The sequence below is a fragment of the Canis aureus genome, chromosome 29 (assembly GCF_053574225.1).
Source record: "Canis aureus isolate CA01 chromosome 29, VMU_Caureus_v.1.0, whole genome shotgun sequence".
NCBI classification, from domain to species: Eukaryota; Metazoa; Chordata; class Mammalia; order Carnivora; family Canidae; genus Canis; species Canis aureus.
Genome location: NC_135639.1, coordinates 874,613 through 897,434, shown reverse-complemented (window position 1 = coordinate 897,434; position 22,822 = coordinate 874,613). Strand labels below are relative to the sequence as shown.

At 70.8% G+C, this 22,822-nt stretch overlaps 2 protein-coding genes across 5 annotated transcripts; both read left to right on the top strand.

Moving 5' to 3' along the window:
* Positions 1 to 263: 263 nt before the first annotated feature.
* On the top strand, positions 264 to 22,030 carry PWWP2B (PWWP domain containing 2B). 4 transcript variants are annotated; one of them, XM_077877127.1, is made up of 4 exons: positions 264 to 418; positions 8,530 to 10,125; positions 13,229 to 13,343; positions 21,536 to 22,030. In XM_077877127.1, exons 1-2 carry the CDS (start codon positions 294 to 296, stop codon positions 10,112 to 10,114), a joined length of 1,710 nt encoding a protein of 569 aa, XP_077733253.1. In that variant the 5' UTR covers positions 264 to 293; the 3' UTR covers positions 10,115 to 10,125; positions 13,229 to 13,343; positions 21,536 to 22,030. The 4 variants fall into 4 exon arrangements, with proteins under 4 accessions (XP_077733253.1, XP_077733252.1, XP_077733251.1 ...); XM_077877125.1 differs by lacking the exon at positions 264 to 418 and adding an exon at positions 5,464 to 7,538; XM_077877128.1 differs by lacking the exon at positions 264 to 418 and adding an exon at positions 7,340 to 7,584.
* Positions 883 to 5,272, top strand: LOC144300913 (uncharacterized). Its single transcript, XM_077877130.1, has 2 exons — positions 883 to 3,616; positions 3,673 to 5,272. Exons 1-2 carry the CDS (start codon positions 3,365 to 3,367, stop codon positions 4,576 to 4,578), a joined length of 1,158 nt encoding a protein of 385 aa, XP_077733256.1. The 5' UTR covers positions 883 to 3,364; the 3' UTR covers positions 4,579 to 5,272.
* Positions 22,031 to 22,822: the final 792 nt, after the last annotated feature.

Sequence of the window (22,822 nt, the reverse complement as noted above, 5' to 3'; positions counted from 1 at the left end):
CGGGGCGGAGGGGTCGCGGCCGCAGCCCCCGCGCCGTGGCAGCGCCGAGTCGCCGAGTGGCGGGGCCGTGGGCGCGGGGGGGCGCGGGGGGGCGGGGGTCCCGGGAGCGCCCGGCCCTGCCCCGGCTCCGCGCCCCGCCCCGCCCCCGCCCCGGCCGGTGCCCGCGCCCCCCCGCCCGCGGTGGCCGCCCCGAGCGGAGCTTTGTGACGTCAGCGGCCGGCGGGCGGCGTCACGCGCGGGCTGACCCGGCGGCGGCGGCGGGGCGGGGGCGGGGGCGCGGGCCGCGGCGGAGCATGGAGCCGCGGGCGGGCTGCCGGCTGCCGGCGCGGGTGGAGCAGGTCGCCAACGGCGCGCTGCTGGTCTCGGCGAGCTGCGGGGGGCGCCGCTTCGCCGGGGTCCTGCTGGACTGCACGAGGAAGTGAGCGCGGGGGCGGGCGCGGGCGCGGGGCGCGGGGCGGGGGGGGGGGGGTCCCCGGGACGGGCTCCCCGGGGCGCTCGGACGGGCCCCGCCGACCCAGGGCTCGAGCTGCCGGCGCCGCCTTGGGCCTCGAGCGGGGCTGGGGGCGCGCGGGTCCCGGAGCGCCGGAGCCGAGGGGGGGCCCTGTGGCCCGCCCGCCCCCGCCCGCCCCCGCCCGCCCCCGCCCGGCCCGGCCCGGCCCCCACGCCCGCCGCAATTAACGCACTTTTCTTTGTCCGGACGCACTGTTGAATCCGGCTGTTTCCGGGGCTGTCATCCCGGGGGACGCGCGGGGCGCTGGAGCGGGTGCGGGTCCCGGGCTCCCGGCCGATGGGGGCGGCTGTGCCGGCGGGGCCTGGAGGCGCCGGGCAGGGCAGGGCAGGGCAGGGCAGGGCCGGGCAGGGCAGGGGGCGCCGGCGAGGGGGGCGGCGGGGAGGCACCTGCGCCCACTGCGGGGACCGGCAGCAGGAAGAGTCTCCTGGAGACAGTGTCACATGGCCGTGAGCTGTCGCACAGATAAATGATTAGGCATTAATCAGGCGCTAATGTCTCCGCTCCCGCCGGGCCTTATCTCCGGCCCGAGCCGAGCCGAGTGGCTCCCCGCAGAGGCCCAACTTTTTCCCTCCGTGGAACCCAGATTTCCTTGCAGCCCCGCGGACGTGGCAGGAAGACCATCACTCCTCAACAGTTACCCCCGGCACCATCTCTTCCTGAGATGTGCCAGAAGCCATTTAGGCACAGTCATGTGACCCCACATACGGCCTCCCGGCGGCGACAGTGGCCCTGCCCCACCCTGGCGGGTCGGGGCGGGGGGCAGGGGGCTGCCGCAGAGTCACCTGGAGGCTGCCAAGCCTGCACCCTGCGGTGGCCAAGGTCTCCCACCGCTGGTGGCCACCCCTTCCCCTGCCAGGCAGGACGGCCAGCCCGGGCCTGTTGCTGCTCCTGAGTGTGTGTGTCAGGGGCAGGGAGGGCCCCCCATCTGCTCTCTGGGCTCCCCAACCCAGCACAGGGGAGGCCGTGGCCCCCGATCCTCCAATGCCGGCCACCCCCTCCCCAGCCTGCAGCCAAGCCAGGTTGCAGACCAACACGGGCCTCTCCACATCCCCACCCCCTCGTGGAAGGAAGCAGGCCAGGCTGGGATCCCGGCATGCGAGCTGGCAGCCGTCACCCCTGCCACGGCCACACTCAGCTGTAACCGGAGCCACCCACAGAGCCAGGGCCTCGGTCCGCAGTGGCTCTCTGTGCAGTCCCCCAGGGCTTGGTCCCCAAACGGCCCTGCCCGCCCCTGTCCCCGCTTCGCTTGCTCCCTCTGGTGTCGTCCTCTCTTCTGACCTCGGCCCACGATATTAAGAGTTGGGTGCTCCTGTCTGTGGCCCGGCCATCAGGTGGGCTCCGCTGGCCGCCTACAACCTGGCCTGGGTGTTTGGGGCCGCAGGGTCCGGGGCCTTCCCAAGGCCCGTTCCCTCAGTGCCCGTGCCCCCTCCCCGTGTGGGACAGTGGCCTGGCCGGCCTGGCGGTGGAGGCCCCCGCCCGGGTGTGGGCACTGCCCAGCCGGACGAGCCGCTGGGAGCTCCGGTTGCACACGCCGACCCACCTCTGGGAGCCTGCGCGTCCAGGACAGTGGGGTTGTGCGGGGTGTGTTCAGGGCAGCCAGGCCGCAGCTGTCGGCGTGCCCTGGTGTGCGCCAGGCACGTGCCAGGAACTGCCATTTATCAGCGGCCTCCAGAGCTGGCGTGCAGATGTGGAGGCCCGCGGGGCCCGCCTGGCAGCGAATCCTTGTCGGGGTCTCCCGCAGGAATGGAGCAGCCCCAGGGCAGGGCCTTCGAGCCGGTCCCCTTCTCTCTCCCGGAGCAGGGCCCAGCAGCGGGCTTGCTCACTGTGCCTTTGGGGGGTGACACGCCCTGTCCCTTGGCACTCTGGGGGTGGGTTCCCTCCCCCAAACATTCACAAGAGGAGAAGGACCCCCCCCCCCCCCCGTCTCGGCAAGCACATGCAGCTGCCAGGCCAGGTGCCCAGCCCCCTCCCACCCGAGACCTGAACCCGCTGCTGAGCTGCGTTGCGATCTGAGGGAAGATCCTCAGCTCTGGGTGCCGGTCCTCATGCATTCACCTGCGTTCACTACCTACTGTGTACCTGGGCCGAGTCCCAGGCGTCGTGCTGTGCGTGACCCCTCCTGTCTCCCTACGAGGTACAGGTGGCCCAGGCCTGCCTTGACCCCACAGGCTCCGACTCTTCAGGCTGGGGTGCCGGGGGTGTGAGCATTGTTCTGTGGGTGGTTTGGGGGTACTGCTCTGGTTGAGGACCCCCAAGTGAGGTGGCCCTGGTTGGGGCGTGGCCCCAGGACAGCAGGGCCCAGAGTGGGGAAGGGATGGTCTCATGGGCAGCAGGAGTGACCGAGCCCAAGGCCCCAAGCCTTCATCTCCGAGCTGGTGTTTTTCAAACTTCCCCAGTTGTGAGTCATCCAGGGTGCCATACCCACACGAGGCTTCTGGCCTCTGTGACCCACACCCCACCCCAGGAGGGTGGGACTCCAGCTTCTGAAGCCAGCCAGTCAAGAATCCCAGCAGGCCGGTCCCCGGGCAGGAGAGCAGGCTCGCTCCCTCCCAGGCGCACCCGTCGTCCAGGATGGAGGCTCGGCCACTGATGGCTGGTTCTGGGGAGGTTCCCTGGACAGATAAGGATGGACACCTGTTCCGGGTCCTACGGGGCAAAGCCTCCCTGACCTCGGGGAGCCAGGGGGGCCGAGAGCAAGGTGCCCAGTGAGTCACAGGCTGGCGTGATCCGTAGCTGTAGGCAGCTGCCACTCAGGGGACCTGGCCAGCACGGGGTGACGCGGGGCGTGGGCAGCGGTAGCCATCTCAGAGCGGACACAGGGATGCGGTCTGCTGCATCCTGTCATCCGCTGGGATGATGCTGGCAGTGGTTAAACCTCTGAGCCCAGGAGTCAGGGGCCGGATGTGCCAGCCTGGCCCCATGGCCTGTCCCGCAGATCCGGGGTCTGTCATGGGGGAGGGGCGCCTCCCGTGTGTGGCCCTGGACAAGCGGCCGCCCGGGTGTCCAGGCTGTGCCCCCCCAAGCTGTTCTCCCCGGCTCCCTGGGCAGAGGTGGGCTCAGGGGCGCGGGGAGGCCTGCCCTTCCCTCGGGGCTCGGGGCTGCTGCCTGTGAGAGCGCAGGGGTCTGGATTCAGGCCTGCGGGCACCTGGAGGGGCCCCTGCGCTGTCCCTGCTCCAGAAGCCGGGTCGTCACCTCTTCCCTGGACCCCGGGTGGCCTGTCCCCACGGGAGGATGAGGAGGGGGTCCAGGGCAGACATGGCCCCGGCTCGGTCAGAGGCCACTGTCACGTTCCACAGCCACTCGGGTCCCGAGGCCGCAGAGCCGGGAGGCCGCAGGGGAGGCCGGGAGCTCTGGCAGGCGGCCGGCCGGCTCCTCCTGGCCGCGGGCCAGCTCAGGCCTGGCTGCTCCGGGGGTTTGCTGAGCTGGTTGCACGGGTGAGACCTCGGGGAGGGCGGGGGAGCGGAGGCCGGGTCGCGGGGCTCCTGCCAAGGCTGCCTGCCAGGCGGCTTCTCCCGGCCCCGTGGCCCTGCAGAGGGCCCGGCCTTGGGCAGAGCGGGGACCCTCCGGGGACGAGCGACGCTGCTCTGGGGTCTGGCCCCCCTGAGAGCCTCCTGGGCTCTGCGTGTCCCCAGCGGTGCCTGGGCGCTGCGGCCGTGTGCCCTCCCCCAGCTCCCCAAGGACCCGGGCTGAGAGGTCGGCTTCAAGGGCCTGTTTCCTGCGTGGAGCCCTTGGGCAGCCCGGCCCCCCCCCATCCCCAGGCCCCTGCCCACACGCAGCTCCGTCCTCGTACTGGGCCGGGGGGCAGCGAGGACCCCAGTGTGGCGGGGGACAGGACAGCGGGGGCCTGGGTCCCTCACCCGGGCCTGGCCAGCCGCGTCTCTGGCTGCAGGGCCGCCCCAGGCCGCTCGCCTGCCAGGGCCTGCGGGATCACCTGTGGGGCGGTGCCGGGCTGCCCGGGGCCTCTGGGCCTGGGCCGGGGCCAGTGTCAGCACAGCCTGGCCTCACGGAGGGGCTGGGCCCTGTGGGCGAGGCGCAGACCAGGGTGGTGTCGCGCCACATGCCCCTGAGTCCAGTTGGGGGGGCCCGGGGGCTGCGATCCCTCCTGGGACAGTGGCCTGTGCGGTCCTTGTGAGCTCAGTGCCCCCGCCCCCGGGCCCCGGCCTCCCCCAGCCCCTGTCCCCCGTCACTGGGGAGTGGCCCTGCCCGGCGGGAGGTCTGGGCCGGGTCGCCCGGGGAGGGTCACCCGGGGAGGGAGCCGTTCCCTGGCCGCTGTTTACCCACCAGGCAGCTGTGGGTGTGGCCTGGGCAGGTCGCCTCTGGGAAGGAAGTGTGGCCGCCGCGGTGCCAGAGTCACGGGGCCTCCGGTCGTCGCCGTGGTGCCCGGCGCAGGCCTCACATGGGGAGGCCCGGGCCGGGGCTCCGAGCGCTCCGTGGAGCCCAGCTGGTGCCCCGTGTGAGCTGCGGGGCAGGGAGGGGTCAGCGCCTGACCCTCCTGTGCCCAGGGGCCTGCCTCCAAGCTCGGGCTCCGGCCAGGGCCTGGGTGTCTGGCCAAGGGCCTGTGACTCTACTAGACAGGCAGGACTCCCTGAGGGGTGCGTGCGCCACAATGGGGCAACCCCCTGGGCCCCAGCTTCGGGGCCTTCCCCGCCCCACCTGCCCCGCCTGCCTTCTGGGAGAGGGTGCCGCAGAGACCCCGGCGTGGGCTGCCCAAGGGTGCCGTCCGCGCACGGGCGCCTGCCGAGGAGGGTCCTGGGCCGAAGATGTGTTGGTTTGGGTTCAGGTTCAGGGTGACGGGAAGAGGGCTGCCCGGGGCTTTTGCTCTTGGCGGGGGGGCCTTTGTGCAAGCAGGACAGGCTGGCACGGGGCTGGGCTTGGGGGCAGGGCAGGGGTCTCAGGAGCTGGTGTGCACTGGTTCCCAGCAGCGTTGGGGGGGCAGTGGGGATGCAGATGAGGGGAGGGTAGGAGTGAAGGCCCGTTCATGGTCTGAGTAAAGGTGGGCCGGAGGTGGGCTGGGGGGCCTGGGAGCAGCCTTCCCCGGCCCGGGCGTGTGGGTCCTGCCTGGTGTGCAGACCCCTCCGCGTCTGTGGGATCCCCTTGGTCTACAGACCTGCCTACGGGGTCTCTTCTCGGAGGCCCTGCAGCCATCACTGTGGCCCTGTGTCACGCCCACGGGGGGCACTCGGGGTGCTCTGTTCCTCACCCTCAACCCAGGTGCCCACTTGGGAGGGGCCAGGCGGCCTGGATGACTTTCTGGCCTTCCAGGTGCCCTCCCAGGGGTGAGGCTGCCCCTTGAGGGGCTCCTTGGGGGCTGTTCACACTGTGTGTCTTCTGGGCGTCACTGGCAGGGACACCATGGCTCCCCGGGGTGGGCCAGCACCCCTTCATTTGAGGCCCCTTCCTGGGGTCCCACGGGTTCAAGGAGGGATCCCGACACCCCTAACAGCAAGGGGCAGTGAGCACGCTGGCCCAGGAGGTCAGGGTGAGTGTGTGTGCGTGCCCGTGTGCATGCGAGTATGTGTATGCAAGTGTGCGTGTGTGCACATGTGCATGTGTGAATGCGTGCGCGTGTGTACACGTGTGTGTGCGTGCCCACGCATGTGCCTCGGTGTGAGCACGTGCGGTCAGTGCTCAGAATCCTGCGCTTGCTGGTGGCGGAGCTGGTTGGGGGGAAGAACCAGGGCTGACGCAGTGTGGGGTGCAGGCTGCGCCCTGATGCCAGGGCACCCGGGGAGGTTTGGGGATGCACCTGCCCGCACGACCGCGGGGCTGGTCTCCCCACCTGGACCCCCGCGGACTGCCCGTGGATTGCTGCTCGGGGACGACCTGGGGCCTGGCATCCGCACCGCATCTGCCGGGCTGCTCAGAGGGGCCACAGCAGCGGGCGGGGGGGGCGGGCAGGCAGCGGTCATCCCAGCACCAGCGCGTGGCTGTGCGCCGTCAGTCCTCACTCACAAAAACTGGTGGTGACGGTTGGGGCCGTGCGGTCTGTGTGCCCAGGGCCAGGTGAGGGCACGACCCTGGGTCCCTGTTGTCACCCCTGGTCCCCAGGAGTCTCCGCTCGTCCTGGCGTGCAGGCCGTCCGGTCCCGGCTTCCCAGGATTGCTGAGCGCGTGCGGCCGGGACTCGGCGCCCGTGGAGAACGGGGAGGGGATGGGGTGCTCATCCTGGCCGCTCCCCCACCAGAGCAGAAGCCCCTCCCACGCTGGCCCCGCGGCCCCCCGCGGCCCCCGCTCGCCCTCCTCTCTCAGTCCCGGCTACGGCTACAGGTTACAGGGCGGCCGCGCCGGGGGCCGGTGGCCACGGACCTGTGTTTGCTGGACTCTGGTCACGAAGAGGAGTGAGCCCCCGACCCCGCAGGCCCCCGCGAGGACTCCAGATTCCGGGCGTGGCCACAAGCACACGAGAACCTGATGGGAAGGAGGGAAACCGCGGTTTCCAACTTTTACCGCGAACTTGGATTCAACGAAGACGGGCCGTGTTCGCGCGGGGACATCCGCCGTCTTCGTTAATTCACAGAAGTCATGACCGCGGGGACCGACCGGGGGAGGCAGCGCCCCGGGCGTCCCGTGCCCTCCGTGCCCGGCTCCCGGCCCTGGCGCTGGGGGGCGGCGACGTCATGGCCGGTCGCCTCCTGGCTAGCCTGGACTCTTCTGGAACACAGCAAACAGGGAAATCGTTTGGAGATGGGGAAAGCGGAGCGTCAGTCGTCGTTTCTACCCTGGTCAGATTCCACGTGGAGGGTGAGGACCAACGCGCCGTGCCCGGCCTCGGCTCTCGTAACTTGGCGGAAGTCTGCTTTCGCGCTTCAAGAACAGCAGCTTTTAGCGGAAGCGATCTCGAAGGTCACATCACGTGTGTCTCGAAGTCACGCGCGCTCGCCGCTGGAGACGGGGGCGGAGGACGGGCCTGCTGTCGGCCGTTGGGAACAGCGTGGACGCTTTCCTGCGGCGCCGAGGGCCCCTCATGAGTTAGATGCAGCTACGCTCAGCACGGGGGCTCGGGGGTGGCCCTCCGTCCGCTCTGGAAGGTTCTTTGACCACTGACTTTCTACACCAACCCCCTCACCTCGCCAGGTGCCCAGACGGGGGCCGCGTGGTCCAGCACGTCCTGGGGGCAGAGCAGGCCTTTAGCGGGGCAGGTCCCGGCGGGGAGCCCTGGGGGTGCCGTCCCGCCCTTGGCCTTGGCCGTGGGTCCTCCTGGGAGGTGGGCCTCCTGCCCTCTCGTGTCCCCTTCCCGTGGTTCGCACGGCCTTGTGTTGCTGCTTGGTCCCCTGCCCTCGTGGAGCTGGGGGTCTGAGGGCAGGGCCCGGGGGCATCAGGCGGGAGGGGAGGTCCTTCGGGGATGTGCTGGGCGGGGCCGAGTGGATGTCACCCTCACCCCAGGGCAGTGGGGACAGTTGGGACCAGCTGAGCATTCAGGAGGGAGCAGGCTCCCGGGCCCAGGGCTCCGGGCTCCTGGCCGACTCCTGTCCTCAGGCCAGGGCTGCCACTGCACCCCCCACCCCCCCAGGCCCCCCACACCCTGCTGGTCCCTGCGACCCGAGTCCGACGGGCTGTCCCGGGCCCATAGGGAGCACGTGTGGGGTCTTCCCTCGGGGAGGAAGGGGTGGGTGGACACGGCGGTGTACTAGGGCCCCTGGCCGCAGAGCAGCTGCCCCCCCCCCCAGGGCCCAGTCAGGCCGTGTCGCAGCCCCCAGACCCCCAGACTCTGTTGTCAGGCTTCCAGGGCCCGCGTGCCTACCCCGGGGTCTGGGGAGGTCTGCAGTGGCCGACATGGGGACAGCATGCCTGAGCGACCCGGGAGGTGGCCTCCGCGCTGGTCACGGGGCGTCGCAGAGCGCATCCCTGGGCTGCCTCGCCTGGGATCACGTGGGGGCGTTGGCCCTGTCGGGACCCCGGATGCACCTGCAGATGCTGGGCCCCAGGCGGCACCCGGATCCCGCCGGGGCCCTGGGGTGGGGACTGGGCGCAGCGGCATCCTCCCGGTCTGACTGTCCCCTTCTGTCTCCCCACTGCCAGGTCCGGCCTCTTCGGCCTGCCCCTGTTGGCTCCGCTGCCCCAGCCGGAGGACCCCCCCGTCAACGGCTGCCACGGCCCGGCGCCCTCGGAGCAGGACGGAGAGGCGATGCAGCTGGGGACCGGCCCGCCGCCGCCTCCCTGCGGGGACCAGCCCCCCGAGACCACCGGCCCCGAGCCGCCCCCGCCCCTCGTGCCGCCGTTCCCGCCGTACTTTGAAGGCGCCCCCTTCCCTCCCCCGCTCTGGCTGAGAAGCACCTACCGGCAGTGGGTCCCGCAGCCGCCGCCCCGGACCATCAAGAGGACCCGCCGGCGCCTGTCCCGGAACCGCGACCCAGGTCGGCTCGCCCTGAGCCCCATTCGCCTGCGGCCGCGCCAAGTACTCTGTGAGAAGTGCAAGAGCACTCTGAGCCCCCCCGAGGCCAGCCCCGGCCCCCCGGCTGCCCCTCGGCCCCGCAGGAGGGGGGGCAGCGGCCCCGGCCCCGACAGGGAGCCCCTAAAGCTGGAGGACCCTGACGGCGGCGGCGGCGGCGGCGACGCCACGGCCACGGCGAGGAGGAGCAAGAGGGAGAGGCGGGAGGAGGACGGGGCGCGGGTGGCCCGCAGCCCGGCCATCAAGATCTCGTACAGCACCCCGCAGGGCAAGGGCGAGGTGGTGGAGATCCCGTCACGCGTGCACGGGTCCCTGGAGCCCTTCTGCCCGTCCCAGGCCCCCCACGGCGCCGGCCACGACCCCCGCGGGCCCCCCGCCTGCGTCCCCAAGCTGAAGCTGACGCGGCCGGGGCCCCCCGGCCCCGGCCTGCCGCCCCCCAAGATCCGCCTGAAGCCCCACCGCCCGGGGGCCGGGGCGCGGGAGCCCGTGTACCGGGCCGAGCTGGTGGAGGCGCTCAACGGGCGCGGGCGAGGCCCCCGGGCCGGCTCCCCGACGCTCCCGGGCCGCGGCGCTGCCGACTCGTCCTCAGGGAGCTCTGGCGAGGACGAGGACTTCAAAGGGTGTCCCCAGGGTCCACGCGGGCCCGAGAGCCTGGCCTTCCTGGCCGCCTGCCCCAGGAGGGGCGCAGACTGTGCCAGCGAGTCCGTGTGGAGCAGCGACAGCCTGGACGAGTCCAAGTCGTCCAGCTCAGAAGTAACGTCACCAGACACCTGCGACCTTTCGTCCGGGGACGGTGCGTCCGTGCGGTCCTCGTCCAAGGACGCGAGGCCGACCGTGCCGCCCCTCACGGTCAGGCTGCACACACAGAGCGTCTCCAAGTGCGTGACTGAGGACGGGAGGACGGTGGCCGTAGGGGACATCGTGTGGGGTAAGATTCACGGCTTTCCTTGGTGGCCCGCGCGCGTCCTGGACATCAGCCTCAGCCAGAAGGAGGACGGGGAGCCCTCCTGGCAGGAAGCGAAAGTCTCGTGGTTCGGCTCCCCAACTACGTCGTTCTTGTCCACCTCAAAGCTCTCGCCTTTCTCCGAGTTTTTCAAACTGAGGTTTAACCGCAAGAAGAAGGGGATGTACCGGAAGGCCATCACGGAGGCCGCCAACGCCGCGCAGCACGTGGCCCCCGAGATCAGGGAGCTGCTGACGGAGTTTGAGACGTAGGGCGCCAGCAGGTGAGTGCGCGGGGCGGGGGCGGGCGCCGCCCCTCCCAGGCCAGCGTGTGTCTGGGGCCTTCGCCGTGTGCCCTGAAAGACCTGCTCACCCTTGGACGCGCCCCGAGAGAGGAGCAGGTTTAAGGGTGGAGGTCGTGGGGAGTGTGGGGCGGGGCTCCCCGGGTGCCCTGGGGCCGCTCGCTCCCCGGGAAGGGGACTCACCCTCCTGTCTCCCCAGACTGGAGCCGAGGCCCCCTCCGTCCTGTTCCCACGTGGTCCTGACTTGGCAGGACAAAGGAAGGGGGGAGGTTCCTGGACCCGCGGGCGCTCCGGGCTCCTGGGGTGGCTCTGGTGCCTGTCCCTGGGCTGGTGCCTGGCCCCCCCGAGTCCCTGCGGGAGAACTTGTAGACTCTCCAGCCGTGAGCCTTAGGGAGGCAGCCGTCCCTCAGCAGGCCGCGCGTGTCTGTGGTCACCATGGGGGGGGGTTCGGGAAGCGGCCGGGGAGGTGGGGGCAGAGACACCCCCCAGGCCCCAGGACAGGGAGGTGTTGGCTGTGTGTCATCAGACGGCTGCGGCGGGGGTGTCCAGGGGGTCGCTGGCCACCCCCCTCCCAGCCCTCCCCCACAGACAGGGCGTGCGGTGGGGTCCCCCTGCCCACAGAGGCAGCGACGGGAGGGGCAGGGCTGTGCCCAGAGCCTCGGTCCTGCTCCCCACCTGGGCCTCTGCCTTGGTTTCTGTGGCCTTCAGCCGACCTGGGCCGCCTGGTCCCCTGCCCCTCCCCTGCCTGGTGCCACGGTCCCCAGCCCGAGCCCCGGCCTCAGCAGTGTGCCTCAGCTGTGTGGCCGGGAAGGGCTTGGGGGGCACCTGGCGTGACCCTCACTGCTGTGCCACGTGTACTGGGGGTCGTGGGATGGAGGGGTGACCTGCTGGGGGTCGCGGGATGGAGGAGTGCCCCCGGGCAGGTCGCTGCCTGTACTCGGGAAGCCCGGTCCCAGCCTTCCCTCCCCTGCTTCCGGGGTCAGCCCGGGTCACTGCCCTGCATGACTCCCAGGGGTCCACACAGGCCCCGTCCTCTCCTGAACCAGGCTCAGCCCCTGTGAGCTCGGGTCGTCACGTGGGGGGGTGTCACGTCGGGGTCGTCACGTCGGGGTGGGGCATGCCACCAACCTGCTGGCATCCAGCCAGCGAGGGTCTCAAGTGGGGGCACCTGGGGGGCGGGCGGGCGCGCCTGACTGGGGAGGGATCCGGGGGGAGGTCAGAGTGTCGCCTTCCGTGGGGTCCTGCCTGCCCGTGCGCCCCCCCCGCCATCCGGACCAGGCCTGGCTGCTCACAGGCCCCTCCTGCCTCTCCACCCCTCCCGCAGGCGGGGGCTGTCGGCAGGGCAGTGGGGTGGGGACGCGGAGCACCGTGTCCTCAGGACTGACCTTGAGGTCCCAGGTCCCAGCTCCCAGCGGGTACTTAGTAGGGCGGCACTGGGGTCGGGGGCCCACCCGGGCCGTGTGGCCTGGGGGGCAGGGAGCCTCCCCTCCCCCTCCCCTGAAGAGTGCAGCCCCGTGGGGGGGTTGGGGGTTGGGGCTTGGGGCCGCCCTGTTTACAGGGAAGGAGGGAAGAATCTCGCCAGACAGGTTTCACTGCTGCAGGGGCTGCACCCACAGACTGGCCTCTCCTGGGCTCCTCCCTCCCCCCTCCTCCCTGCCTGCTCCCTCCCTCCCCCCCTCCTCCTCTGTCCCCCTCCCCCTCTCCTCCTCCTCTTCCCTCCTCCCTCCCTCCCCGTCCCTCCTCTCCACCCCCTCCCTCCCTCTCCTCCTCCCTCCTCCCTCCCTCCCCATGTCTCCTCCCTCCTCCCCCCTTCCCTCTTCCCCCCACCCCCCCTTCCTCTGGGTCTCTCTGTCTCTGTGCGTCTTCCTGTTCCTGTCTCTGTGTCTCTGGCCCCTGGGACAGGAGCTGGGGAGCCGGGACGCTGGATCATTGCAGCACCAAAGCACAAGGCGGTTTTGCCTGATTGGCTTTTTAGTTGTTTTTTGAGGATTGAAAACTCTGCTGTGAGGTCCAGGCCAGCCAGGTGTTGGCGAGTGCAGGGCCGGGGGCGGGGGGTGTCCTTGCTTCCTGGGGTCAGTGCTGCTGTTTGGGGGCCCGGCCCCCTGGCCTGCTCCTTGAGAGGCAGACTGGGGACTGCTCCGTGGGCTGCAGGGTCTGCTGCAAGCTCCCGCGATGCTGAGGGGGCTCTCGGGCCGCTGGGAGGGGTCGTGGTCGGGGTCGTGGTCTCTGGTACCTGGGGGGAGGGCTGGAGCTGGGGAAGGTCGACCTGCAGGTCGTCACCAGCTGGGGCTTGGGGACAGCTGGGAGCCCCTCAGCCTTGGGGGCGTCTGCACCGCCAACCAGCAGGGGTCGAGAATCCAGCAGGCGCCGTGGGGTCAGGGCCCTTCCAGGGCCCTCGTGCCCTGCATCTTGTCCCAGGGCCTCCCGCCCCACCTTGCAGAGGGACTGGGGGCTGAGAGGGGAGGGGGTGCCCAGGGACATTCTGGAGAAGCTCGGGGACCGGCAAGGAGGCTCTCAGCAGGGACAGCCCCCAGCGCACTGGGGCTATGGGCCCCCAGGACGGAGCTGACCCCCACGGCCGCCCGGCCCTGCCCCCTGGCCCCTGTGCTCTGGCCCCCGCAGCCTGGCCTCCCTGGGCCTCGCTCCCTGCCTGTCTCCCAGTGACTGCGGCACCGGCTCCCGGGCTGGGTGGTGGGGGTGCCCAGGGGCCTGGTGATGACCTGTTGGCAGCCGCCGCTGGAAGTGGCCCCTACACCCTTTCTGAGTGGGGGGAGCTGTTCTTACAGGGGCTCCTCCCACGCCCCCCACCCCGGGGCAGGGTCTCCGACTTTCCTTGGGTCAAGCTCCTGGCTGGAAGGGACGGGCACCCTTCTCCCGACTTCGACCTTAGGGGGCTCGGATGGTCCTGCAGGCGGGGAAGGGACACCCAGGAGCGCGGGGCCAGTCCCCCAACCTGGTAGGTGATGGCAGCTCCTCCTGAGGCTGGCGTCCCGCTTCCTAGGGCTGAGAGCTCCACTAGATGGGGGACACCGCGGGCCTCACCCCGTGAATCCCAGCGCCCACATTTGTGCATAATCACACACAGGAACGTGCTGAGAAGGGACGAGGGCCCCACAGCGAGCATCTGGCGAGGAAGCTGACCTGGACTGGGGATCCGGGAAGGCTTCCTGGAAGAGGTGACATATGGCTGAGCGCGAACGGTGAGCTGATCATGAGCTAATAGGCTGGGGGGTGAGCGTCCTAAGTGAAAGGAGGGCGAGTGCCTGTGGCCTGTGGCAGAAGGAAGCCTGCACGATCCGGGGTGGGGGAGGAGGCAGACGGGCGTGGGGGGCGGAGGCCAGGCCGCCTTGTCCTGAGAGCAAAGGGCAGCACGGGGCGTGTTAGGCAGGGGGTGCATGGCCCCGTTCGTGGGTCAGCAGGCGAGGGATGGCAGGACGGAGGCTGAGGCCAGGATGGGGAGCCCATGGGCGGCAGGGCAAAGCGGGGAGCAGGGGTCTGAGCCCCAGAGGGGCCGACCCAGGGGTGCTGGGCGTTGGCTCCTGGAGCGTGGGGACCACAGTGGCCCCTGCTGCGGCCCCAGCCGGCTGGGGTCTGGGTGCCTGAGTCTTGGCTGGGAGGCGCCTCTGGGTCCAGTGCTCAGGGGAACAGGGTGGGGGGCGGGGGGAGGTGCCTGGGACAGGTGAGCAGGGCCGCGGGGCGGCAGGACAGGTGCGCCCACGGGATGGGCCGTGTCCTGCCCGCAGGCCCCATGCGGAGGCTGGCCCATGGGGGCGCTGTTACCCACGGGCATCAGGAGCGGCCCGAGCGGCCCCCAGCTGTCCCGGGAGCCCCCACGGCACCCCCTGCGCCGCCCTCGGAGCCGGGGCCATCCTGGGCAGTGGGGGGGGGGCGTGGGCGGGGCTGCACCGGGGCCAGGTGGGGGCTGTGGCGCCCGCCTCCCCGCCTCACCCGCTCCCCGTGAGCTGGGAGGGCCGCGGCGGTCCCGTCCTGTGGAGCCGGGGGGTCCAGCGCTTCCCACCCTGCCTCAGTGGGGGGTTTGGAGGGCAGGAGCTTTTTGGGGTCCCACAGCGGCCCCCCTCTCGGTGCTAGCGGGCAGCCGCCCGGGGCTGGGGTCCTGTGTCGCTGGTCGCCCTCGGGTTCCCGGCGCTACCCTGAGTGCCGCCCACCCGAACGGCCGGCCGCCTGAAGGAAGTTTGTTCTCCTGGTTCTGGGGGCCGGACCGCACACTCGAGGGTTCTCCGGGCTGCGCCCCTGCGGGAGGCTCCGGGGGCTCCTTCCAGCCCCTGGCGGCCCCCAGAGGCCGGGCTGGTGCCGGCATCACCCCGCCCTCCACCTCTGTGGTCGGGGCCCCCTCTGCCCCCCTCCCGCGGGGACCCCGGGCAGCCTCACGGGTGACCCCGCGGATCCTCATCTGAGTCCGGGTGCAATCGCTTGGCCCTTGCACCTGAAGGGTGGGGGCCTGAAGCCTGCGGGGCGCCCTCCACCCCTGCCTCCTCCCGTCTGCTCAGCAGATGGTTTAGGGGCCCGCGTGTGCACCCCGCTCGGGCTTCGGCCTCTTCCACGGGGGCCGGCTGGGCTCGGGGAGGGCTCAGCTGGCGGTGAGGTGGACTGGACCCTGCAGGGGCGGGCGCTGAGGGAGGGATCGTCCTTCCAGAAGGGTTCGCTGCCCTGCCGGGGGGCTGTGCACAAGGGCCGTGGGTCCGGGTCGCGCCGGGGCCGCTTTGCCCTTTTAGCTTCGGGCTGTTCGCTTCTCCCGGGACGTGGAGGTCCCCCAGGCAGGACCAGCTCGCACCCTGAACCCCGAAGCCCCGGGCTGCTGGCCGCGGCTGCAGTCGCTGTCCCTGGGGAGGCGGGGTCGCCCCGGGGAGGCGGGAGCTTACTGGTGGGGCGGCGCCCACGGTTTCACCTTCCCGCGGGGTCTCCCTTTGGGAGCAGGGTCCTTGAGCCGCGGGCGCCGAACCGGCTTTTCTCTCTCCCGAGTCTAAATAACAAGGTGCTTCCGCTCCTGGAGACGTGGCTCTGGGCCGACTTCCTGCGCTGCTTTCAGGGGACTCAGGTCCTCTGTGCAGCTTGTAATTATTTTGTTCCCGAAGGAAGCGAAGGCCTGTAATTCCGCGCCTGCCGTGGGCGCCCAGGCCCCGACCCGCCTCCCGCTGCCAGCGCCGTCCCTGCCACCAACTCCGGCAGTGCCCGGGGTGCCGGGGGGCGGCGGGAGCGCGGCTGGGAGACTCGGGGTGTTGGCGGCTGCCTCCCGGCACCAGGGCCCGGGCGAGGGGGCTTCCGGGCGGGGGCGCCATCCGGCAGGTGCAGGCCCTACCCTGGGGAGACGCCTGCCGGGCGGAACAGGGCGCTTTGCCCTGGTTTTCATGGATTCCGTGTCGCCCTGAACACGCGCCCCCGGGCCCCCGGCCTCTGCACCCCCGGCCCCGGCACCTGCCCCGGCTCCGAGGCCCGAGAGCCCGCGGACAAGGACCCACACTCTGCACCCCGTCACAGGGCGGCCGCCCGTTGTGGGCCCCGCGACCCCGTCCCCTCCTTAGTGATCCCGCGGGGACACCCGGTCACCCGGGACTCTGAGGCGCAGTCTTAACAGGACGAGGGCGGGACCGGGGGGCTCTGTCCCTGGGCGCGTCACATGCGCTTCGGGTCTTTCCGCGAACCCCACTAGAGATGAAATCGCGCCTCCCTGCGTGTCGTCAGCGACCTTTCCTCTGCTCCGGCCGCCTCTGTCCTAGGACAGTGAACGGAGCCCGTGTGAAGCGGCGACGCCCTCGGTCAGGCTTCCGGCCCACAGGGGGCTGTTGGTAGTTATGCTCCGGGGGAGTCAGAGTGACCCGTGGGTCTTTGGGCGTCGGGGGGTCGCGCCCCTGATCCCCGTAACCATTATTCAAGGGTCAACCGTGTTCATTTTCTGCGTAAAAGTGAACGTGTGGGGATCCCTGGGTGGCGCAGAGGTTTAGCGCCTGCCTTTGGCCCAGGGCGCAATCCTGGAGACCCGGGATCGAATCCCACGTCGGGCTCCCGGTGCATGGAGCCTGCTTCTCTCTCTGCCTCTCTCTCTCTCTCTGTGACTATCATAAATAAATTTAAAAAAAAAAGATTTAAAAAAAAAAAAGCTAACGTGTGTATTAAACGCGTGTGCGCCGTCTGTTTGACGCGTGATGTGCCTCAGCTACCTCGCGTACGGGGGACATGTCACACGCGTGATGCCTTCAGACCGACCACACAGCTGGCGTCCCCCGTGGGTGATGAGCGGGGACCCCGCGAGGCTCCCCGTGGGTCTCCCCGACCCCGGGGCCTGGCCCTCCTGTGCCTCGGAGTCCGCCGCCAAAGGCATCGACGCGGTTCCTCTCTCTGCCGTCGCCGTGACCTCAAAGCACAGGGTCATTGATTTGGCTGAACTTTCCATGGTTAGACGTTCCTGTCGTTTACATTTTGGTGCATGTTTCGTGATTCTGCGCACATTTCTGAGGGTCCCAGATGGCCGCGACCAGGTCCCTTAGGAGCACCCTGCAGGTGCCGGGCGTTGGCTTGGCCTTGGCCGATCCTCCTCCCTTTGGGACATAAGCAGACACGCAGGGGGGCCCCCTCTGCCCTCTGGGGCGTGAGCGGCATCCGCAGCCCCCCCGCGCCGTGTACCCCATGACGCGCCCAGGAAGGTGCTGGAGGCCGTGTGCACAGAACGTGCTCGTCCCCGCGGAGCCGTGCGCACACCACAGCCTGTCCCTCAGCAGCCTTACGGACCCTGGGCTTCTAGGCTTTTCTAAGTCAAGGCAGCTGTGAGCCGGGGGTGGGGCGGGTCTCCCGGCAGGAGGGTGCCCGTGTCCTGAAGACCCCGGGGGACCCGGTAGTGGGGCTGCAGGCTCCAGGGCAGGGAGGCCCCAGAACCCCGAGGTTTTCGCCACGTGGTGGCTCCGTGTCTCCTCCTTGGGGAGGCTCCCCCGAGTCCCCGCACATGCTGTGCCTGACGAACCCCAGCTCGGCACCCTCGCCCCGCACGCTGTTGCCACCCCACCCGTCCATTCTTGGCTGTTCTATGTGGGGTCCCCCTTCAGGTAGGTGAGGCTCTGCAAGTTCAGACCCTGGCAGCCCGGCCCTGGGTCACCGGGGGGGTGGGGCTGGGGCACCCTGTCCCCCAGATGGGGACACCGGTTCAGGGGAGGCACAGAGCCAGGGTGCAGTCCCAGGCCCAGCTCTGACTGTGCATCCAGCACCCCGGGGCTGCTGGGCGGACCCCTCGGAGGGGAGAGGAGAGGAGGGCAGGTGCCCACCCCCTGGAGCACCCGGGGAGGAGAGAGGCTTCCCGGCTGTGGCTGGAGGGCAGCTGGGGGGACGGCCTGGGGAGGGGGTCTGCTTGGCTCTCCCCGCAGCCTCTCTCCCCTCGGCCTCTCCCCCCGGCCTCTCCCTCTCGGCCTCACCCCCTCCCCCCCGGCCTCTCCCCCTCGGCCTCACCCCCCCCCCCCGGCCTCTCCCCCCTTGGCCTCTCACCTCAGCCTCTTCCCCCCCGGCCTCTCCCCCCTTGGCCTCTCCCCTCAGCCTCTTCCCCCCCGGCCTCTCCCCCTCGGCCTCACGCCCCCCCCGGCCTCTCCCCCCTCGGCCTCTCCCCACGGCCTCTCCCCGTGGAACCCTCTGGATTCTGGGGAAACGGGACTTCAGCCGGCCGTCTTCCAGCCGCATTCTGGAGGGCGGCATTTCCGACGCTGGCGTTCCTGGGCGCTGTGGCTTCCGGTGGGCGTGACCAAGGCCTCCTGCCGGGTCTCTGAGTGTCCCGGGGGGACGGGGCTGCACCCCCACTTCCCTGGCCCGGGGATCTCCAGCCTGGGCCAGGGTCTCTGGTGCGGCCTGCGCGTACGGGGCTACAGGAACCTCGGGGCCCGTCCTGCGGGGTGGGGGTGCCCGGGGGCCACAGCCAAGGCCACACTGGTCCCGGCAGGGTTGAGGGTGTGGCCACGTGGAGGGACAGAGCCAGGCGGCAGGGCTCCTGTGCGTGCGGCCAGGTGCTGGGGCCCTTGGGTCGCCCGGGGCACGTCAGGCCGTGAGTGGGGTGGCTGCGCGGCAGACACGTAGGAGGCGCTGGGTCGTGTGGGGGGCGCGTCTGCACCTGAGGGGGCGTGAGCACGGCCAGGCCAGCGGCTGCCTACCTTTGCTTCGCCCCGGGATGCCGGGGGTCTCGCTCCTGACGCGGCCGCTGCTCGGCTGCCACCTGCCCCGACGGCTTGTGGTTTAGGGACAGGCCTCCTCCTGCACCGAGTGTGGAGACCAGCGGGTCTGGCCGCCGTCGTGGGGCCTGGGCCGGCCGTGCTTCCCGCGCTGCGCCCACCGGCCTGGCCCTGCGTGAGGGCGGGCGGCCCCCCTGGGCACCCCATCTGCTCAGCTACCCCCGTCACTGGGGTGCACGCGGCTCGGCGGGCAGGGTGGCTTCAGAGGGCCGTGACTGCGGGGCCCGTGTGGGGATCCCGGGGCCCCGTGGGCGACACGGCCCCGTGAGGTCGGTGGGGCCAGCGAGGGGCAGACCTGGGAAGGGGCCGTCGGAGCATTCCCGTGGTGCACGCGGGCGCGGGCCTCCCCAGAGACTCCAGGGAAGCCCATCCCCGGAGCGGGTGGGGCGGCCTCGCTGCTGCACTGGTCCCGGCCAGTGGGGTGTCTCCCCGCCCAGGGAGCCCCGGAAACGGGCTTCTCTTGCTGCGTCTGCCCCGGGCCTGTGTAGTGACCTCACCTTTCCCTTTGTTTCCGACTTGGGCGGGGCCGCAGGGACGGCGGGGCTGGGGTGCTCTGGGACAAGTGTCCCCCCCGGGGGGGGCGGGAGGAAGGGGTGGGGTGGCAGGGGCTGTGCTCATGCCGAGGGCTTTCCTGGCCACAAGGGACCCCGGGCGCAAGGGACCTGCCCATCCGTCCCGCCCGGGTCAGCGGCTGGTGCAGGGGGGCTCCCCGCCTCTCCCCCGTGCCCCTCCCTGCCCCCGCCGGGAGAGCTGAAGTACTGGCGGGTCGGCTACGACCTGGGAACGTGTCTCCAGGAGGGACTGTTGGTCCTTGGGTGGGAACCTGCCGTCCTCGGCTGGCCGCGCCCGGGCCTGTCCTGCCCAGAGGGGGGTGGTGGCTGTAGGACGGGGACGGGGACTCCATCCAGCTCCCCTCCAGGAGGCGGCTGCCACCTTCACCCAGCGACCCTGAGGCTCCCCCGGCACAGCTTCCTGTGACCCGCGACATTGGATCCGCCTTCCGGGGGACACTCCCTCGGGACTCCGAGTCGGGGCCTCCAGCCAGGGGCGGGACTGCGAGCAGGTCAGGGCAGACACCTCGGAGGACCGGCCACCTGGAGCCGGTCTAGACCCAGCAGCCAGCCTTCCCCGCGGGGCGTGTGGTCAGGCCTGGACTCGGGGCGCAGTGTTCCCAGCAGAGGGCCGGTCACCCGGGGGCACCCCTCTCCTGGCGCTCAGCCTGCTGTCCAGCTGTCCTGTGGGGGGTCCACGACCAGCAGGCCAGGGCCCCGCGGGGTCCCCTCTCAGGCCTCTTAGAGACCGGCTCCCCTGGGGGACACTCGATTCCAGACGTGTGTCCTCCGTGGTTTGGAGCCGCCCCGTCTGCCGCCCTGGGACGTGGGTTCACATCCTGGCTTCAAAGCTGAGTTGAGTGACCTCGGTCAGGGTCTGAGCCCCTCTGAGCCTCAGCCCCTTGTCTGTGAGGAGGGAGGGGGTGACGGCACCCCCAGGGTGGTCGTCACAATAGAAGTAGCCTGGGGAAGCCGCCCTGGGCCCCCCCTGAGCCCCGACCACCAGGGCTGTGCTCACACCGACCTCACGCCCTCTGTGCCCACTGCCCCTCCTGCACCTTGGGGCCAGCAGGCTCTGGTTTGCCGCAGCCGCAGAGGACGATGGGCTCCTGGCCGTGTCGCATGGCGCAGAGGACGACCAGTCCCTCCCTCCCCTCCAGCCAGGCCGCTTGCGGGTGGGGGGCGGGTGCCCTCAGCACCTTGGTCCCCGGGGCTTTCCTGGGCCCCCGGGAACGTGTCGTGGGTCTGGGCCTGGACGTCCACCTGGTCGCACCCTGCCGCGCAGCTGGCGGCCTCGCCCCCTCCACGCAGCCTCACCCCCGCACAGGGTTGCTTTGGGGTCGGGCTCCTCTGTCCCCCTCGAGGGCTCGGGCAGCGGAGTGGGGCTGCCGTCGGGGTGGCTCTGTGTCGGGGTTTTATTATGTGTAAGTGGAGGGAGGCTTTGTCTTCACTTCCCGCGACAGGCGCTCCGGAACCCAGTTCTTTTCATTTAAGATTTATCCGTGTCAGTGGTGCATATGCTCGCGTGGTCGTGGCCCAGTGACGGGAGACCTCGTCTCCCTCGGCCTCAATGATGCGCTTGTGCGCCGTCTCTTGTTCCGTGATTGTCATCCGGGGCGTCGTCAGGACGCTGCTTCCAGCGGAGACGAACGCGGAGCCCCGTGCCCCCGCCACACGCACACGAGCGCCAGCCCTGGGCTCCGCGGGGTACAGGTGCGGCCCGTGCGCGCCATCGGCAGGAGCGTCTCCTGTCTGCCCTGCTCTGCTCTGAATTGAATTTGCCTCGTTTTCTGGCTGCTTAGTTTTTATGTTCTTATCACTTATTCCTCCTCGGTCTCCCGGGGCCTCAGGCACGGCGTCCGCCCGCTGCGTGAACAGACTCCCCAAACCGCGGCGGCCTCACACGTCGTGGCTGATCCTGCGGCGTCCAGGCCGCTGGACTGGACTGGGGCGGGGGCTCCCGTCCTGCAGGCTTGGCTGCTGTGTCCGAGGGCGGGTGGCGTTGGGACACTGGGCTGAGGGCCCGTCTGCCCCACGGCCGGGGCCGCCTGCCCAGGGATGACCGTCTGGAGCCCTGGGTGGTCCCCTGGGAGGTGGAGACACACGGAGAAGCAGGGCTGAAGCTCAACTGCCCACCAACCAGGGGAGGGTTGCTTATGGGAGGGTCTGCCCCCAACCCCAGAGGTTCCCCGAACCAGGAGGGTGTGTGTCTGCAGCGGGGCATCAGTCCCACACCCTGACGGTGACACGCGGGGGTCCCTCTGAGCTGTGAGCCCCAGGGCCGTGTGCACAGCCCACCAGGCCAGGAGTGGCCGGAAAGATCTAGAACAGCAGGCCCCTCACGGAGAGCCCCGGGGTCTGAACTTCCAATTAGTTGGATCCTGAACCTTTCTCTGGGAAACACAGGGTCCTGCGGAGGTGGGTGGACACAGGTGGGGCGCAGGTCGGGGGCCCCGCCTGGGAGGTGGGACGCCGGGGTGGCGAGGGCCCCTGGGGAGGCACGGAGCCCGAGGAGCCCGGCTCAGAAGACCCACAGTGGGCGCCCGACCCGGTGCTCAGACCCCGGGGCCTGTCCGCCAGCCCTGGCCCGAGGTGACCTCTTTCCCTCTCTGTTTCCTCAAGGTCGTCGACGATGAGGGCACGGCCGTCCTGGAGCCTCCGACTTCGGGGGTGCCCTCCACACCCCCGTTCTGCCCGAGGGACCCCGCGTGCCTTCTGGCCGGCCTGCTTCCGGGTGCCCCAGGGAGGAGCACAGAGCCCAGGAGCACCGCGGCTCCTCCCTCCCCACATGTCAGCTCTGGCTTGTGAAGTTCCAGGAGCCCCGCGACGACGGGCTTGCTGCGCGCCTGCACCGGGGCCCGCGGAGGGGCAGGCGGGTGGGCACCCCGGGGTCTCCGTGCACTTGAGAACCAGGGGCCCCGCCTCCCTGCATTCCTCCCAAAGTGGGGTCCCGCCGCCGCCCAGCACCGCCGACAGGGCTCCCCGTGGGGACTCCCCGGGCCACGGGCCTGCGACGGCGCCACGTTGAGACTCCGGAAGGAACGCAGCCTGGCTCCTCTCTCCTTTCTGTCACTTTAAAGACCAAAAAGACCAAAAAGAAAATGAAAGAAACAGAAACCGGGTCGTGCTCTTGCTTTGTTTAAACCGGAGAGAGAGCGAAGGGGCGAGTGTAGGGGCGCCCTCCGAGCGCTGCGGGTGCGGCCAGGGGTCGGGTCGCGGGAGGGACAAGGGAGGGCGACCTCCCAGGGCTCCAGGAGGGTGGGCGGGCAGTGGGCTTCGGGGAAGGAGGGACGGTGCGGTCCTCCCTGGCCCTGCCTCCCGCCCCCTCCGTGCTCCAGCAGAGCCTCGGCCCCTGTGTCCGCCGCGGCTGGGAGGCCGGGCCCCCGCGGAGCCCGTGGGTGCAGGGGCTGCCGGGCCCTTTGAGGGGAGAAGTGGCTCCTGTGAGGTGATGCCCGCATGTGGGGCGGCGCCAGGGCCCAGAGGCAGCTCCCCGGGGAACGCGTGTCAGGCCGCGTGATGGGGACTCGGCCCCTGAGCCCGACGCCGCGCGCCGCCCACACTGGGCGCTCACCTGCCGACTGCCCGGAGTGGCAAACCCCCCGGGGGGCTGCGAGGTGGCCGCCAGTGTGGGGGGGGCCCGCCCTCGCCCCAACTCCGGAGACCCTGCAGGCAGCCTGGCCCCCGCGGCCCCCCCCCCGCCCGATGGCCCCGAGCCGCCTGGACCTGCCCGGGGAGGCGCCCCCCGATGTGCGGAGGCCCCCGCGCCGAGAGGCTGGGCCAGAGCCGCGTCAGCCCCCCTCCCCCGGGCTGCGTGGGCGCCGGGCACAGACCGCACCTCTGATTAGAAGGGAAAGCGGCTGCTTTTCTTTTTTTTTAAGTCATTGTGACTGTTTCTTTAAGCAGCAAATT